Source organism: Hippocampus bargibanti, linkage group LG12, assembly GCF_051943395.1.
Source record: "Hippocampus bargibanti isolate YZ-2025 linkage group LG12, ASM5194339v1, whole genome shotgun sequence".
NCBI lineage: Eukaryota > Metazoa > Chordata > Actinopteri > Syngnathiformes > Syngnathidae > Hippocampus > Hippocampus bargibanti.
The window spans coordinates 17,784,286-17,800,810 of record NC_142745.1 but is presented as its reverse complement, the minus strand read 5'-3'; the positions used below and the strand labels follow the sequence as shown (position 1 = coordinate 17,800,810).

At 44.2% G+C, this 16,525-nt stretch overlaps 1 protein-coding gene across 5 annotated transcripts in view; it reads left to right on the top strand.

The window, feature by feature from the left end:
• The window catches only part of chl1b (cell adhesion molecule L1 like b), a 32,365-nt gene that overhangs the window by 4,974 nt on the left and 10,866 nt on the right, over positions 1-16,525 (top strand). For 2 of the 5 annotated variants that reach the window (XM_089009712.1, XM_089009716.1), the window contains exons 2-23: positions 428-616; positions 3,786-3,894; positions 4,366-4,556; positions 4,623-4,745; positions 5,437-5,607; positions 5,815-5,844; positions 6,451-6,562; positions 6,633-6,814; positions 7,154-7,285; positions 8,201-8,341; positions 8,580-8,691; positions 10,237-10,403; positions 10,482-10,647; positions 10,764-10,888; positions 11,724-11,825; positions 12,006-12,203; positions 12,315-12,385; positions 12,984-13,206; positions 14,570-14,605; positions 14,833-14,948; positions 15,150-15,354; positions 15,450-15,572. In XM_089009712.1, the coding sequence (XP_088865838.1) occupies positions 508-616; positions 3,786-3,894; positions 4,366-4,556; positions 4,623-4,745; positions 5,437-5,607; positions 5,815-5,844; positions 6,451-6,562; positions 6,633-6,814; positions 7,154-7,285; positions 8,201-8,341; positions 8,580-8,691; positions 10,237-10,403; positions 10,482-10,647; positions 10,764-10,888; positions 11,724-11,825; positions 12,006-12,203; positions 12,315-12,385; positions 12,984-13,206; positions 14,570-14,605; positions 14,833-14,948; positions 15,150-15,354; positions 15,450-15,572 (2,944 nt within the window). In that variant the 5' untranslated portion in view covers positions 428-507. The remainder of the gene's footprint in view (positions 1-427; positions 617-3,785; positions 3,895-4,365; positions 4,557-4,622; positions 4,746-5,436; positions 5,608-5,814; positions 5,845-6,450; positions 6,563-6,632; positions 6,815-7,153; positions 7,286-8,200; positions 8,342-8,579; positions 8,692-10,236; positions 10,404-10,481; positions 10,648-10,763; positions 10,889-11,723; positions 11,826-12,005; positions 12,204-12,314; positions 12,386-12,983; positions 13,207-14,569; positions 14,606-14,832; positions 14,949-15,149; positions 15,355-15,449; positions 15,573-16,525) is intronic. The other 3 variants (XM_089009713.1, XM_089009714.1, XM_089009715.1) reach the window with 3 other exon arrangements.

Genomic DNA, 16,525 nt, shown 5'->3' with positions numbered 1-16,525 from the left:
AATTAAACATTCTAATAGCTTCTCTAAATTCATAACGCCCCCTGGGAGGAAGCCATAACTACAATGTGGCCCGCCGCTGCAAATGAGTTTGACACCCTTGGCTTATGGCCATTTCGATAACGAAAGTAAAAAAATAAAAATACATTAAAAATTGAGGTGAGTGATGGAGTTTGCACCGTGTGTGTGGGGGTTGCCTCGAGTGTATAGGTAGGAGACTTTGATGTGAATATTTCGTTGCAATTTACATGTTGAGCAGAGTCCCTGTTGCCGCAAATGAACATGTTGAGTGTGCCTGGTTATGCATGGCCGACAAGAGGGAGCAGGCGGGCTCCCGGTCACGGGGGATTTGTTGTTGTCTGGGCTTTGCCAGAACGTGGGACGATGGGGGGACTCACTGGGGGTTTCTCCGTCTGCTCTCTATTCACAGGTACCACCTCTTCACTTCACCAGAGTGACAAACTGAGGAGACACCCGGGACCGCTCGTTTCTTGACGTTCAGGATCAACCATGAAAATCATGATGTTCCAGGAATATTGGAGAACAGTGGCCATTCTTGTCCCAGTAACCTTTATCTGTACCTTTCATTTTACTGCTGCCCTCGAGATCCCGTTGGAAGGTGAGTGACAGCTTTTGCTCTTTAAGACAAGACCAAAATAACGACAACCACACACATGACAAATTGCTCACCTTAAAAGTGCAAAAAATAGAAAACTTCAACTTGCTTCATGCTTTTCAACTACAGTGGGGCCTCAGTTTACGAACACCTTGCCCTACGAACTTTTCGGTTTACGAACGTTACATTTATGAAAATTAAACCTTGGCATACGCACTATTTTCGCAATACACACACCCCACCACGGCCTGCGGAGTAATCTTCAGCGGAAGAACACAAAAGCACACGACCGAACAGCGTCCCAGCTGGCCTACCTTTCCACAACCCCTTCCTATGAGTGCACACGTCGATCGTCTTCAACGATACTTTTGCCATTATGGGACTGAAAAAGATGCCACCACAGGCTCGTGTTCAGCCGAAGAAGACACAAAACAAAATAACAGTCGAGGAGAAGAAGGAGATCATTGAGAAACATGAACGAGGTGTGCGTTTGTGGCGTCACATGTGCACACCGCGGCTGTCATGTGAATCTGAGCCTGACAAATTTCTCACGCTGTGTGTCACTTCCCTGAGAGTAACTTTCTACGACCATTTTACAAATAAAGAGCCCGGTACCGTCCACCATTGCTACCATCCTTCGGCTAAAAACTTAACACAAAGGCTTTCACGTGACTAATGACACCGAAATTGTCACATGCGAGTTGACAGCTGGGGCGGAGCCGCCGCTCCCGACCTCCGCCAGCCGAAGAAGACAAAACGAAATTACAGTCGAGGAGAAAAAGGAGATCATTGAGAAACACGAACGAGTTGTGCGTGTTGATCCCCTAATCACCGATACTGGGACATTTCAACATGATTACGACTCCTCAAGCCTCGCTGTGTCTTGTTCTGGCAAGTTCAACTATTTGCTTTGCCCGACGTGATTGTTAGCCGCGATCACATAAATTTGTTGCTTTTTGGGATCGCGAGTGTGCCATTTTATTTTGCCTAGCTTGAGAAGCTTTTTGTAATAAAATCTCTGCCAGCACCTACGGGACTCGAAGTGGATGCAGATGACATCGAGGAGCTTGTTGCTGACCATAATGAGGTCCTCAACACAGAGGATTTGATTTGCCTTCAAGAGGACAAGCAGAAGCAGGCCATTCAGGAGTTGATGTGCAGGCTTTTATTGAACAGTTCCATCCAGAAAAGGCTATGAGAATCATCAACATGATGAATAATAATGTGATGCCTTGATTTCGTAAGATCTTACAAGTCAGAAAGCAACAGGTGTCAATTAAGAGCCATCAACGACCATCACAAAAATATCATCAATCATAAAGTGACTTTATTATACAGTGCAGTGTATTTCTTTCATTACAATACAATAGCACATTTATTATACATAGAATAATGTATATTGTGTGTAATTTTAGGGCTTATTTAGTTAAAATTATATTTTATGGAGACTTGGGAACGGATTTTTCTCATTTTAATGGTTTCCTATGGACTTTTTATTTTGGGATACACACTTTTCACCTTACACACTCTGTCTGGGAACCAATTAAGTTCGTAAGCCAAGGTCTCACTGTATTTCTGTTTTTCCAGAAACAACAACTGACCGACCATCAACAAGGTAGAAGCTTTTTAGGGTATGAGCCAAGATGCTTCACTCAAGCCGTTTGTTGCTTGTTCCCGCTGAAGTTTGCATATTTCAGAGAGCACGACAATCTGGCACCTTTGTGCTCCACCAGCAAACATAGCATTTCCTGTACCCAAATAAGCATCTGGAGAATTAAAGCAGCCAATAGTTGCATCATTTTTTTTTGCTAGGCTTTTTTAAAGTTGCATGGAGCCGATTAAAGTTAGTCCCATTCATTTCAATTGGAGATGTCTTGAACGAAGAACAATTTCTGTGATAAACTCATAAAATGTCACTGCCAAATTGAAAATAGGGCGTGGGGGGATTATATACAAAAAAGAACCAGTCCGTTTTTCGGTAGGGTAGACTTTTGGATGGGGTACTTAAACCCTCAACTGTCACCTTTCAATCACAAGGGCGACCGACGATGGAGGCAGGCAATCATTCACACTCACATTTACGCCTATGGGCAATCTCGAGTCTTCAGTGAAGCGTTTTTATGTGGGAGGAAGTTGAAACATATCGACCGCCCCCACACGTGTACACGAGAAGCACACACACACACACACACACACACACACACACACACACACACACACACACACACACACACACACACACACACACACACACACACACACACACACACACACACACACAAACCGAGATTAATGTAAATATGCAGCTCATCTTCGGTACTGTGGGGAATCTGTACTCACCGCGTACGCAACTCTGCAATAAAAGGTTATTTATAATTCTGACAATTGCGATCATAAACAGATAAACAAATACACAAAAACCACATTTATTCTCATTCTGTAAAGGAAAGCGGTTGAATAATTTAGGGTATGTTTCCTTTGATCACGTACTGTGTGAATGGTATTTATTTCCGGCTATTATGCGTCTTGAATCGTGTTTTTTGTTGTGTTCGTATTTGAGTTTCCTTGGAAACGCATATCAAAACCTCCCCCTCTGAATTATTCAAGGATGTCTCATCGGATTTGATAAAAAGCGGTTCAAACATTTTTTCTGAAAAATGAAAAGAACTTTTTGGGATGCCTGTCTTCAGGGGGAAATAACATTTGACAAAAATAAATCAATCCCAAAGTACTTTTTGCTTTGTTTGTATTCTTCCCACCTGCGGTGTTTTGGATTTTTTTTTTTTAGGTCGTGTCAACAGTAAGTTCATTCTAACAAACTCACTTTTGTGTTGTTGCCATCTCAGTTTTTCATCTCCTGCCACATGCTGTTGAACCTACTGCATATGTTTGAGCAGGGGTCCATCTCATTTTCCGTTGAGCCTTTTGTTTGTATTCAAAATTGTGCCAATTGTGTGTTTACCTTGTTTAACTTTCATGATATTGTTCTATTGGTGAAATAACTATATTCCATTGTACAATTATGCCTCAAGGTATAGATACATAATATATACACAACAAACTCGCCTCCTCTAAAAGGTGCACCGCTAAAACAATATTGACTAGTGTGCAAGTCTGCATGGGAGCTTTTCTGAGTTCCCCCAATGTTCCAGCTTTCTGCTTTATGTCCCAGTTGAGCAGCTGCCCACCATCACCGACCAAGCGCCAAGCTCCTTGATCGCCTTCCCATTTGATGAGAGTTATCTTATGACGTGTGAAGCAAAAGGGAATCCCCGGCCAGAGTGAGTAGCAACTTTGGTTTGACAGAAAGCAGCGAAAACAATGACACATTGCTCAGATTGGGACAAATGTTCACTTGGTGGCATTAACACTGGCCATCACGCACGGCGCAATCTTATCTAAAGGCAATGCATTGTCACATTTTGTATTGTATAGATCAGGGATGTCAAACTCCACGGGCCACATTGTGGTTATGGTTCTCGCGGGCCATTCTGAGTTTGGGGAAACTATTAGCATGTTTCATCCCCTTACATGCAGAGCGCACCACAAATTAATAAATAACTAGTTTTCAAATCTGAAGTCAAGCATAATGGCTGTTATTGTGATTAACATGGGACAATTTGAAATTTTTGTTTGGATTTTCGCAAGCATCATAGAATTTTGCAAGCTTGATTTCATTTTGCGGGCCAAATGAAATGATGTAGCGGCTCAGACTTGGCCCCTGGGCCTTGACTTTGACACCTGTGATCTAGATTCCGATGGATGAAAAACGGCCAAGAATTTGACCCCTCTTCCGACCCTCGGTTGATGAACGAAGAGGATTCGGGGACTTTTGTCATCCCCAATAACGGCAACCTGACAGAGTACCAGGGAACATATCTCTGTTACGCTTCCAACAAACTGGGGACGGCCATATCGAAAGAGATTGAATTCATCGTCCCTCGTGAGTAACATATACACGCTCAATCAATGTTGCGCTATGATGGACTTTGTCCAAATTTGTCTGCAGATGTCCCAAAGTTTCCAAAAGAAACGCTTGATCCCATTGTGGTGGAGGAAGGCCAGCCCTTTACTTTAAAATGCGACCCGCCCAAAGGAATACCCCCCCTGCAGATCTATTGGATGACTATCAGTAAGTGGTGCTTCTCTCTCATACGCGGAGCCTCTACAAATGTTATCGCCAAGCGTCTTGATGGCTCACGCTTTCCACTTTTTTAAATTTGCGTTCAGACTTTAGCAAACATCATGAAACGTTACATGCTTGATTTGCTTTTGCGGAGCGAATAAAGTAATGTGGCGGGCCAGATTTGGCCTCCGAGCCTTGACTTTGACACCGCGGGTATAGAACAACCAATGATTGTTTTTTTTCCACCGCATTGCCATCCACAACTGTACGACATTTCACAAATTGCCAAGATGTGTACGATACTGATCATGTACGCGCTATTCATACGGCTAATGAAGAGCTTGAGCTTGTTCAATAGTAATATTTGGTAGTATCCCTCATCATACTAGTAGCACACAGTTGTTAAATTGAGCACACATTGGCGAAAAAAAAAAGAATTTAATTCTCCCTGAAAACCGACCTCAGGTCCATGTCCGCGTGTCCTGACAAGGAGTGGAAAAAAAGTTCTCCTAGAGTGCCTCATCATTCAAACAGTGCACTGACATATCTAACTGCTGACTAAAAAGACCGTATTAGACAAACATGAAGCCAGAAAAAGGGACATGGCTGGAAAAATGCTAAAATTGGTTTGTGGATTAGAAATCTCGAATAACGAATGACTGATGTGCGAATATTTGCGTGTGTTTGGTACATGCAGACCTGCAACATATCGAGCAAGATGAGAGGGTGTCGATGGGCTTGAACGGAGATCTCTACTTTTCACATGCGGTGGAGAAGGATAGCAGGAGGGACTACTGTTGCTTCGCCGCCTTCCCAAGAATACGAACCATCGTTCAGAAGACAGCCATGTCGGTCGTTGTCAAGACAAGTAGGTGCCTTATTGTCCTTACCATTTTCTGCTGACTAATTAATATGCACTTCCATCATTCATCATTGCCATGATACCTTTGGGGCGTTCTCAATCTGTCTTGTTCACATGTATCTCATTGGTTTGAGTTTGTGAGTTTGGTGGCATTTCTAAATTTTTGCATCCACTTTTTTTTTGTTTTTTCCATCCCATCCTCCCACATTTCAGAAAAAAGTCATGGCATGAGTCCGGATTCTGGTGAGTCTTCAGAGTTTTGTGCACATTTTCATAATAGTTTTTTTGTGTGTGAGAGAGAGAAAGAGAGAGAGGGGGGGGGGGGGGTGGAAGAGAGAGAGAGAGAAAGAGAGCGAGAGCGAGAGAGAGAGAGAGAGAGAGAGAGAGAGAGAGATAGGGAAAAAGAGAGAATAGTAGAGTGAGAGAGAGAGAGAGAGAGAGAGAGAGAGAGAGAGAGAGAGACAGACAGACAGAGAGAGAGAGAGAGAGAGAGAGAGAGAGAGAGAGAGAGAGAGAGAGAGAGAGAGAGAGAGAGAGAGAGAGAGAGAGAGAGAGAGCCAGACACAGACAGAGACACGAAGATAGAGAGAGACATAAAGAGAGAGAGAGAGAGAGAGAGAGAGAGAGAGAGAGAGAGAGAGAGAGAGAGAGAGAGAGAGAGAGAGAGAGAGAGAGAGAGAGCCAGAGAGAGACAGAGAAAGAGGCAGAGAGAAAGATATAGATAGGGAAAGAGAGAGAGATAGGGAAAGAGGGAGAGATAGGGAAAGGGGGAGAGAGGTAGAAACAGACAGACTGAGACAGACAGAAATTGCAATGACTCTCTCCTCTCCCTGCTTCATGTGCCACTAGCCAACGCCATTCTGCAGAGGAGGCCCTTGCTTATGTCGCCCTCTGGTGTCAGAACAGCCAAACATCTTGTCAGGGGAGATGACTTGAAACTGGAGTGTATCCCCGAGGGATAGTGAGTTTGCCTCCATATGACTCCAGTCCGGATTAGAAAGAAGATAAAACAATCTGAATCTTTCTATCAGTCCAATTCCGCAGGTGGAATGGATCAAAATAGGCCACAAGCTTCCAACCAAAGCCAAACTGGAGAGTCACGGAAAGCTGCTGATTGTGCCAAGCGTTGAACAAGAAGACAGCGGCAAGTACATGTGCAAGGCGAAGAACAGACTCGGAGAAGTGGTGCATTACTTCACCGTCACAGTTGAAGGTACGTCAAATGAGTAGTTTCAGAACAAGGTGAACTCAGTTTCTGAAACGTTCAGTATGGGAATCCTATTGGACCGTCCGCACCCTGACCACCTTTTCCAGCTACTCTCGTTAGGCTGGCACTAGCAATCCATGCACACCAAATCCAGCAGACATTTAAACAGCTTTTTCCTCCTAGTCATTAACTCTCTAAACAGGAACCCAAACATAACTGTGCAGTACCTCCTTGCAATTTTGCACAACCCTGTCGAACAGCATCCCGTTATAATCATTGTAGCACAAGCTCCTCCCTCGTCTCCTCATAACAACTGAACGTCACCCTGATTGTATTTCTCCGCAGAGCCTCCAGAGTGGCTGTTGGAACCCGAGAGTCAGCTCAGTATGATTGGCTCCGATGTCCTCATCAAGTGCTCGGCGACCGGGATTCCGCAACCGGCGATAACTTGGAGGGTGAATGGGCTGCCTTTGCACGGTTCGTACCCGAAATGTCTGCACACTCGATCGGCAGCAGCTTCACGTTCACTTTCTGAAACTTGCACCGTGATCGTGAAAAACAAGCGACAGTGTCCCAAAAAGCTGCTTGTGCACTCTCCAGTGCTCAGAGGACAGGCAAAATCAACTTTCAAATACTTTCAGCGTAGTCCTGAGCTGTCACCCACTCCGAAATTGTCAGATTGAAATCTCTTGCCTGGGATACAAAGATGGTATCCAAAAGGAAGCTGATCTTGTTATTAAGAGAGTTTCAGCTCCAGATGAAATCTGCCGGTTCAAAGTGAAGCATTATGAGAAAGAGGGAGGATGAACCGCCCAAACAAACAAGTTGATAACCATCCACCCATTTTTAATGCGCGTATCCTCGCAAGTAAACCCACCAGGTGTGTTTTTTGAAAGTGGCAAGAAACCAAAGTACCCGGAGAAGACCCATGCAGGCACTATGAGAACATGCCAACTCTACACAGGAAAATCGGAACCGGAAAAAAAAACGGACACGCTAACCCACCGAACACCATGGAACCCAACAAAATAAATACATTCATAAACAAACTAAACACTTAAAAAAAAATAAAATAAACATAAAAACAAATAACTGAACAAATAAAATAAAAACATTTGCTTCTTTTGATTCATCAGTCATGAACAGGACTAAAAAATTCCATTCACAAGGAAATTGTTTTATTTGGCCCGAAGCCCAATCATTGTCAGTGGAAATCACAACGCTGGCATCAGAACGTCTTCTACATGCCAAGAGCGGCATAGCTCTCGGTACGGTGCAATTCTGTAAATTGAACGACGACAACAACAAAAACAACAAAGGTTTTGCTGCTTCTTCACCCGTCTCGACGCAGTGCCGTTTTTGTGTTCACTTGCCTTTGATCTGACTTTGCAGATACCCACACGGCAAACAGAAAGGTGTTTGACGACACCATCGTTTTGCACAACGCCAAAGCATCCGACAGTGCGGTCTATCAGTGCCTAGCGTCTAACCGACATGGGACCCTCCTCGCCAACGCAAACATCATGGTCATGAGTGCGTATCTTTGAGCTTTTGAAGCCGGTCACGAAGGACACTTTTGGAACGAGTTGTGAGTGATTGACGTGATCCTGGCTGTGAAGTGACTCAATGACTCTGCACTCAAGTCGGCCCAGCGGGGAGGCCGCCGCACAGCGCCCGGGTTCAACGCCACGCCTTCTTTTGTTCGCTCAGCAGCGCCGTTGCCGTCACGGGCTCCCCACTCTGCTTCTCATTCGAATCTTCTGCTTGGCAGATGTGCCTCCGATGATTCTCACAAAGGAGGGTGAGGATTACACCGCCATCGAAGGGAGGGGAGTGATGATGCACTGCAACGTCTTCAGCTCTCCGCCGTCCACAATCATGTGGTGGGTGTAAAGGATGCGCTATTCTTTCACGTGACAACAGGGGGCAGTAGAGCTCAACCACTGAACCCCGGGGCTAGACCTAGTCCGGAACCTTTTTGACTAAGAGAGCATACAAGTTAAATTTTTAGAAATGTTTATCCGTGAGAGCCACACACACACACACAAACACACGCACGCACACACACACACACACACGCACACACACACACACACACACACACACACACACACACACACACACACACACACACACACACACACGCACACGCACGCACGCACACGCACACACACACAAACACACAGACACAGACACACACACACACGCACGCACACACACACACACACACACACACACACACACACACGCAAACACACACACACACACACACACACACACACACACATGCGCACACTCACAGACACACACAAATGCACGCAAGCAAACACGCACGCACGCACACACATACATATACAGTAAAGTCTCGTTATATCGATATTCAAGGGAGTCCGAAAAAAAATCGATATGACCGGGACTATCGATATATCCGACCCTGTTTGCATGTAATTTTCTCCGTGCGTGCATAGAAATAGTATCGATATAACCGGGACTATCGATATATCCGATATCGATATAACGAGACTTTACTGTATGTGTGATTTGAATAAAATGTCAGAATGTGTTATTTAAAATAACTTTGGTATAATACTCACCATTAATATAAATGGTTTTCTGTTCCTCGTGATCGATAAAAATCTAGCCAACCTATCAGAATGAAAGTCAACTTGCCGGGTCCATACGCAAAGTTACTGCTTGATAGCCTGCACACTGCTTATTAGCTTGCCCGCTTGCGTTCTACTGCCTCTCGCAGAGTATACTGATGCTAACATTAGCATAGGCCTTGTCAAAGTGCCACTAACATTCGACTGTTTCATCGATGATATCGTTTCATTGCAAGGGCAAATCCTTTGGTCCATTCAACCTGAAGTGTACAATACTCATCTTTTTTTACTCGTCCACTTATTCAAAAGGGGTGTTTATCAGTTTCGACATCAATGGCACCTAGATCAGTATAATCCAATAGAATTGCGTTTTCAGCCAACCTGGGTCAGTGTCACCCAATCAAATTGTGCTTTCAGCAACTGCAGCATAAACAGGACGTTAACAGCGAAAAAGTGAGAATATTTATTTAGATTTATCTGCGAGACAGATGCAATCATCAAAAGAGCCATATATGGCTCGCGAGCCATAGGTTCTTGACCTCTGCGCTAGACACTCATGAGAACTTCTATATGACCAGCATATTTTTATGGGTACCGATCCATGTCAAGTGTAGTATTTGACTTTAATCCAAACGTCAAAGCGCATTCGCATGTCGATCAATCATCACACCCGCAGGTTTACGACATCCCACCGCCATGTTGCCATCAACCTACGTTCAGTTTTGCTGGCAGTACAGTTCACGATGCACAACTCAAGAAAACATTGGAGCGGACGTTAGCAGACCAAAAACAGAGCATGATGATGATCACTATCCTGTTTTCCAGGAGCAAGGATGAGTCCTCTGAATCATTGGTGGGTCCGAGATTTACCGTTCACGGCAATGGCTCATTGGAGATCTACCGATCAGAAAAGGAAGACACGGGACAGTATACATGTTATGCCAAAAACACAGAAGGGACATCTGCAATCGAAGCTTGGCTTTACGTGAAAGGTACAACATGTTGTAACGGATGCGTTCGTAGTGACTTGTCACCTGAGGCAACTTATAGACTGTCCTACTTTAAAAAAGATCCCACAAGAATAACAGTGGCCCCGGAAGACCAGCAAGTCCTCATCGGCACCACAGCCCGGACCTTATGTCTGGCTCAATACGACAAGTCCTTCGCAAACGACTTTCGGCTGCTGTGGCAAAAAGACAACGTGGACATGGGCTTCAATTATACAGAGAGTTCAAGGTTGGTTCCTGCAATTTTGTATTGCATTGCTGAAACATTTCCCCCCCGACTCTGGCGTGTCATTTTAGTTCTTAGTTTTGTCAATCAATATCATGTGGCCCTCTTTTCGCTCACAGATTCTTTGCGGAGGACGGCGTCCTTCAAATCGTCAACGTGAGTCGTGGGGACCAAGGTGTGTACAAATGTATAGCGAGCACCCCAGTGGACGAGGCGACAGCGTCAGCGTTGCTGATGGTGCTAGGTGAGCCAACGTACGGATACCATTTCATGTCTAGCACAGAAAACCCCGATAACATTTTCACCACATGAAATTTGACAACAGATCGATATGTTAGCGAGCCTCAGCCATGGTCAGACAATAAATGGCTTTCAGAGCAAAATTCTGATTTTCACGCTATACTAAGTACGCAAGAAAAATGGTGTGTCGAATTGACTAATTTTTTTTCAATTTTAAGCTAACTTCAAAAAGACGATCGGGATTTTATTTTGTGCTGCCACCTGAAGGAGAGAAATCAAGTCTATTCCACACGGACACACATTTTTGGGTGAATTAGTCTCTCAGACAATTGCGGAATTTATGCAATGCGATTTTGTCAAGTCATCATACAATGTAAAGTTGACTCTTCACCACATAAAAAAAGGATCTGGGTCCAAATGACTTTATTTTCTTCAGCCTCTTAACAAAATCTGATGTAATTCATTCCACACTCAAACACCTTTTTGCAGACTTCACTGCCGTTGATTTTGTCCGCTGTCGCACAAAACAAAGTAATCTGAAACCATTTACTTTTTGTAATGACATACTCATGTACTGGAAAAAAAGTACAGTATCTGGTTCCGCCGGATTTTATTTGTGGAGCCACTTAACATACTCAAATCAAATGAAATCAACCAAAACTGTTGTCGGTGTCGTTTTTCACCCCACAAGCCGTTCCACATCTGATCACTGTCATTTGATTGAAAACGGATGCCTTGCCGTTGGTTCCTGCTCGGATCGATGTGTCTGTGATCTGTCCATATGTCTAACCTACCTCACCCCTCTGCCCCCCTCCCTAAACCCATGTGATGGTTTTCAGATGTCCCTGATCCACCAGGGCATTTGGTGCTGTCAGAACACAAAACCAAAAGTGTAAAACTGAAATGGACCCCAGGGGACCATCACAACAGCCCCATCACAGGTAGAAAAAAATGGTATCTATCTGTGTCAATTATTGATCCACCTGAGCGTCAATTTCGATGGTTGTATTTGCGGAACATAAAATCCCAAAGCAGAGAGCCAATAGAGTGCTGCGTCACCTGCGGCTGGCCAGAGTCTGAATGCATTTGGGGCTGATTGTCTCTCTCCACCTTTTCAACAGAGTTTATTATTCAATACGAGGAGAGCCAGTGGGAGCCTGGAAATTGGAAGGAGCTGCTCAGCGTACCCGGCAATCACGCTTCGTGCGTCCTCAAACTACATGGTCACGTCGACTACCGTTTCCGTGTGGTCGGGGTTAACGGCGTCGGGAGGGGTCCTCCCAGCAAACCCACAGAGAGATACAAAACCCCTCCGACAGGTCCGATGCCACCCCTCCCATGTCTTTTGTGGGCCTACTTTGTATTTCACTTGAGATTTCTTTCACACTCACAATTCTGAGGAAAATCGTTACTCGCTTTTTTTCCCGCAGTCCCTGACAAGAACCCGGAAAATATCAAAATCGAAGGTCATTTGCCGCATGAAATGGATATCAACTGGGAGGTAAGAAAAGAATAAGGTTGGGGTGGGGCCTTGGATTAGACAATCCACTGGTGTGAATAACTCACGTGTACAACATTTTAAATTAGGGGAAGATGAAATACTTTCAATTATTTGGCTTTATTATTCATTCGAATGAGGATCCAGCAAATGTCCGGGAGAAGGGGGAGGTTCATATTCTTATTTTAGTGCAAATCTTGCCTTTTCTAAATCTTGGATTGATGTCCTCTCCACCCCGACCCTTCCCCTTTTTTGTTCATGATGTTCTTTTATGGCTTCTAGTTCTTTTATGGCTTTTCGTGCAGAATGTCCTCTATTCAGAGATAAGTTGTTTTACTAGTTTTACCATTGGAGAAAAGCCTCGCTGGAGCAAGATACTGAGCCTATTGTTTTAATAGATTGCAAGATAACACAGTGCTTGTGCTCCCAGCACTGACTTTTCATTTTTGTGGAAAAGGGGAAGATGTGACATTGGGGGAGAGAAATACACATTTCTGCACAATCAATGTAGCCGAGTTCAAAAAGCAAGTCAAATTGTTTTGCTCTTCTCTCTGTCTTTTATTTTATTTTATGTTATTTTATTTTATTTTATTTTATCTAGCCCCTGTTGCCAATTGAACACAACGGGCCGGGTCTTGAGTACAAAGTGAGCTACAGGCGGCAGGACTTGGAGGAGGATTGGAAAGAACATATTGTGAAGAGACATTCGTTTGTGGTGACGGACACGCCCACTTTTGTGCCCTACGAAATCAAGATCCAAGCCAGGAACAATCAGGGATGGGGACCCGAACCAAACGTGGTGACCGGCTACTCGGGCGAAGATTGTACGTATCAGTTTGCTTCTGTCATTTTTATGGCGGTATCAGACGCAGAGGTGTGGTGTGCGGGCGAATTGAGAAATTTGTAGGAGGTTGCCTTTCATGGAATTTTGCTTGTCGGTTCTGTGTACTGTTTTTCCTGTTCCATTTCAAAGAGCTGCCGGCTGCAACTTTTATCATCAACCCCCTCCTCCCTTGCCACAAATGAAACCCAAGAGGCCGAATTTACACTGAGGGAAATGACAGAATTTTCCAGAATTAGCATGACCCTGAGTGTGTCAAATTCCTGGTTACCGTATTTTCTGGCGTATAAGGCGCACCCAAAAAAGCCTTGATTGTCTTCAAAAGATGACCCAGTGCACCTTACATTTGAAGTCATATTGAGGAAAAGCAGGTCTCGCAACGACTGTCAGCCGCTACCACTCCACCCCCCCAAAGAAGAAGTAGTGCGTACTCCCAACCTCTACACCTTATGATGTGGTGCGCCTTATATTTGGAAAAACTTTTCTATATTTATCTGTTATACTTGGAAAACCTTTTTCATTCATTGAAGATGTGCCTTATCGTTCGGTGCGCCTTATACAGGTAACATCCGAGTTACGACCGGCGCCAGTTACGTCATTGTGTGAATTGCTGTAAATTAAACCAATTATTATGTCCATTTTGGGAAAACAAGTCAAAATGTAATTTTTATTGTCGTATTTTTCGCACTATAAGGCACACATAAATGCCCTCGATTTTTTTTTTCAAAAGCTGACTACGTACCTTATAATGCGATGCGGTTTATTTATCGACATTTTTTTTTTAATATGTCATTTGTTGAAGGTGCGCCTTATAATATGGTGCGTCTTCTAGTCCAGAAAATACAGTATTTTGTGTAAATGACGTCAAATATTTCACATTCCATTATTAGGTCAAAGCGTTCCCTTGTGCAACACAAATCGTCACTTGTGATGTGACAACACAGCGGCACAACTGCCTTTATTTGTTTTTGTTTTTTTTACAGGAGACGTTGCTAGAAATCTAACTTTACATTTAAATCAATATGTGCCGTGAGAGCCATTTCTTTTCTCGGTTTCCCGCCTTTAGCGTAGGTGCTTTCGAGATACTGAACGGTCAATTTCCGCATAGGCAGTGTGTTTTGTAATCTATTGTTTTAATATTGAAAGAAAGGACACAAAAGGGGGAAGATTTATATATAAATGAGTCATTTCACTTTGCCTTGAGTAAGTCATTTTAACTATTACGCATTTTCATATTCAGCGATTTGCTCAGGCTGTTTTTTGTAATGTTTTCGTTTCGCTTGCAACGTTTTCCCCTTTTTGTGTTGTTTAGAAGACGAGCAACCGACTCTATTTTGTGTGTTCAGCTCTCTTTTGGACTTGCCTCCAGGAGACCAGCACAGGTCATGACCTCGAGATAGGAGATAAATGCTCCTTTTATGTTAGCGAGACGTTTTTGTGGCTGACTGTAGAAATCCCCCATCCCTGTAAAGTTGGGTGTTTTGCCAGATATATCCATCCCCCGACTTATCTGATCTACATTTGTGATGTAGCCATTCAAATGTAAATCGGATTTGGCTCTGGTCTTTCGGCATCCGTGTTATATTTTCTCCCGGGTTTACTTTTGCAGTTCCCTCCGCCGCGCCTGATGATGTAGCCGTGCTGGTGATGAACAGCTCAGTGGTCAAGGTCAGCTGGACCCGTGTAAACAAGGACAAGTTGCATGGACATCTGGGAGGCTACAGGGTAATACTTCAAAAAAGACCCATGTTTTCAGCCATAGATTAATAAGACCCTAACCCGCTGGAAACGTTGGGCTCTCGCTCTCTTCCTCTCCGGCGACCCCTCCGCATTCTCCCTATCCCAGCACAATTCACGTCCGTGCGCCTCCCGTATATGCCGGATATTCATTGTGGTGGCACTGAGGGTTTCTTTCGTTGCATCCAGATCAACTGGTGGCGACTTCGCAGTTTGCTGGATTTGAAGAAAAGCCACGGAGACAAGCACACCTTGACGTTACCAGGAGACCGAAACCATGCCATCGTCCCCAAACTCCTGCCTTTTTCTGAGTACAGTCTCATTGTCATGACCTTCAACGGTCGCGGCAACGGGCCCGGCAGCCATCCTGTCAACTTCAAGACCCCGGAAGGCGGTAGGGAAAAACGACATGAAATATCGCCGTTTAGAACCTGTGAAGCAACAATAGGTTGAGAAATGGTTTTTTTGTTGTTTTTTGCCCGTCTGCAGTCCCTGAGAAAAATCAGGTTTTCAAAGTGACTGAAACACAGAGGCACGCAGTCTCTCTGGCTTGGGTCCCACCATCGGAGCCCAATGGCGTTCTAACAGGCTATCTCTTAGAATATCAGCTAAGTACGTACCTGTTTTCTTCCTCCAAATAAGTGGCCCAGATATTATCCCACAAGATTTTTTTTCCTTTGATGATTAATTACCTGAACAGCCTTGGCCAGTTTACATTTTTAAGGAATGAAACAATTGAATACACATAACTAATACAGGATTTTTGAAAACAGCATATCGCACTTTAGCCCATCACCAAAATGGAAATCGCCATGTTCCATGAATCGGAGTGAGGTCAGAATGACCTCATAAAATGTCTATCACAGGGGTGTTAAACGATTTGTTTTCGCACAGGCCACATTGTAGTTAGAGTTTCCGTCGTTATGAATTTAGGGAAACCATTAGAATGTTTTATCTCCTCCACGGAATGCACAACAAATTAATGAATAATTAGTTTTCAAATCTGAAGTCAAGAATAATGGCTGTTATTGTGGTTTACATGGAACAAGTTGACATTTGGGTTTGGACTTTAGCAAGCATTATGGCACTTGACATGCTTGATTTGATTTCGCGGTGCGAATAAAATGAAGTCGCGGGCCAGATTTGGCCCCACGGGCCTTGACTTTGACACCTATTGGAAAACATGACGGGTCGATATCCGGGTGATGCGTAGTCCTTCCTTGACTCATGAATCAGAATCAGAAAACCTTTAATCGTCCACAATGGGGAAATTTGCAGTCCACAGCAGCAATTTGAAAGGAGATGGGTTAGGCAGGGGAAGGGGGGGTGAAAGGTTAAAAAAACAAGATATTCTAAGCAAAGTAAAAATCCTGACACCAGTCGGTACGAAACAGCGGCGGTACCTCTCCTTCTTGCAGCGCGGGTATAATAGTCTCTGGCTGAAGGAGCTACCCAGTGCTGTCAGGGTGGGCAGGAGAGGGTGGGAAGAGGGGAAGAGCAAGACCACTATGTCACTCAGGTTCTGTTTCACAGACCTTGCGCCGTTGGCAACAAATCCCAATTCC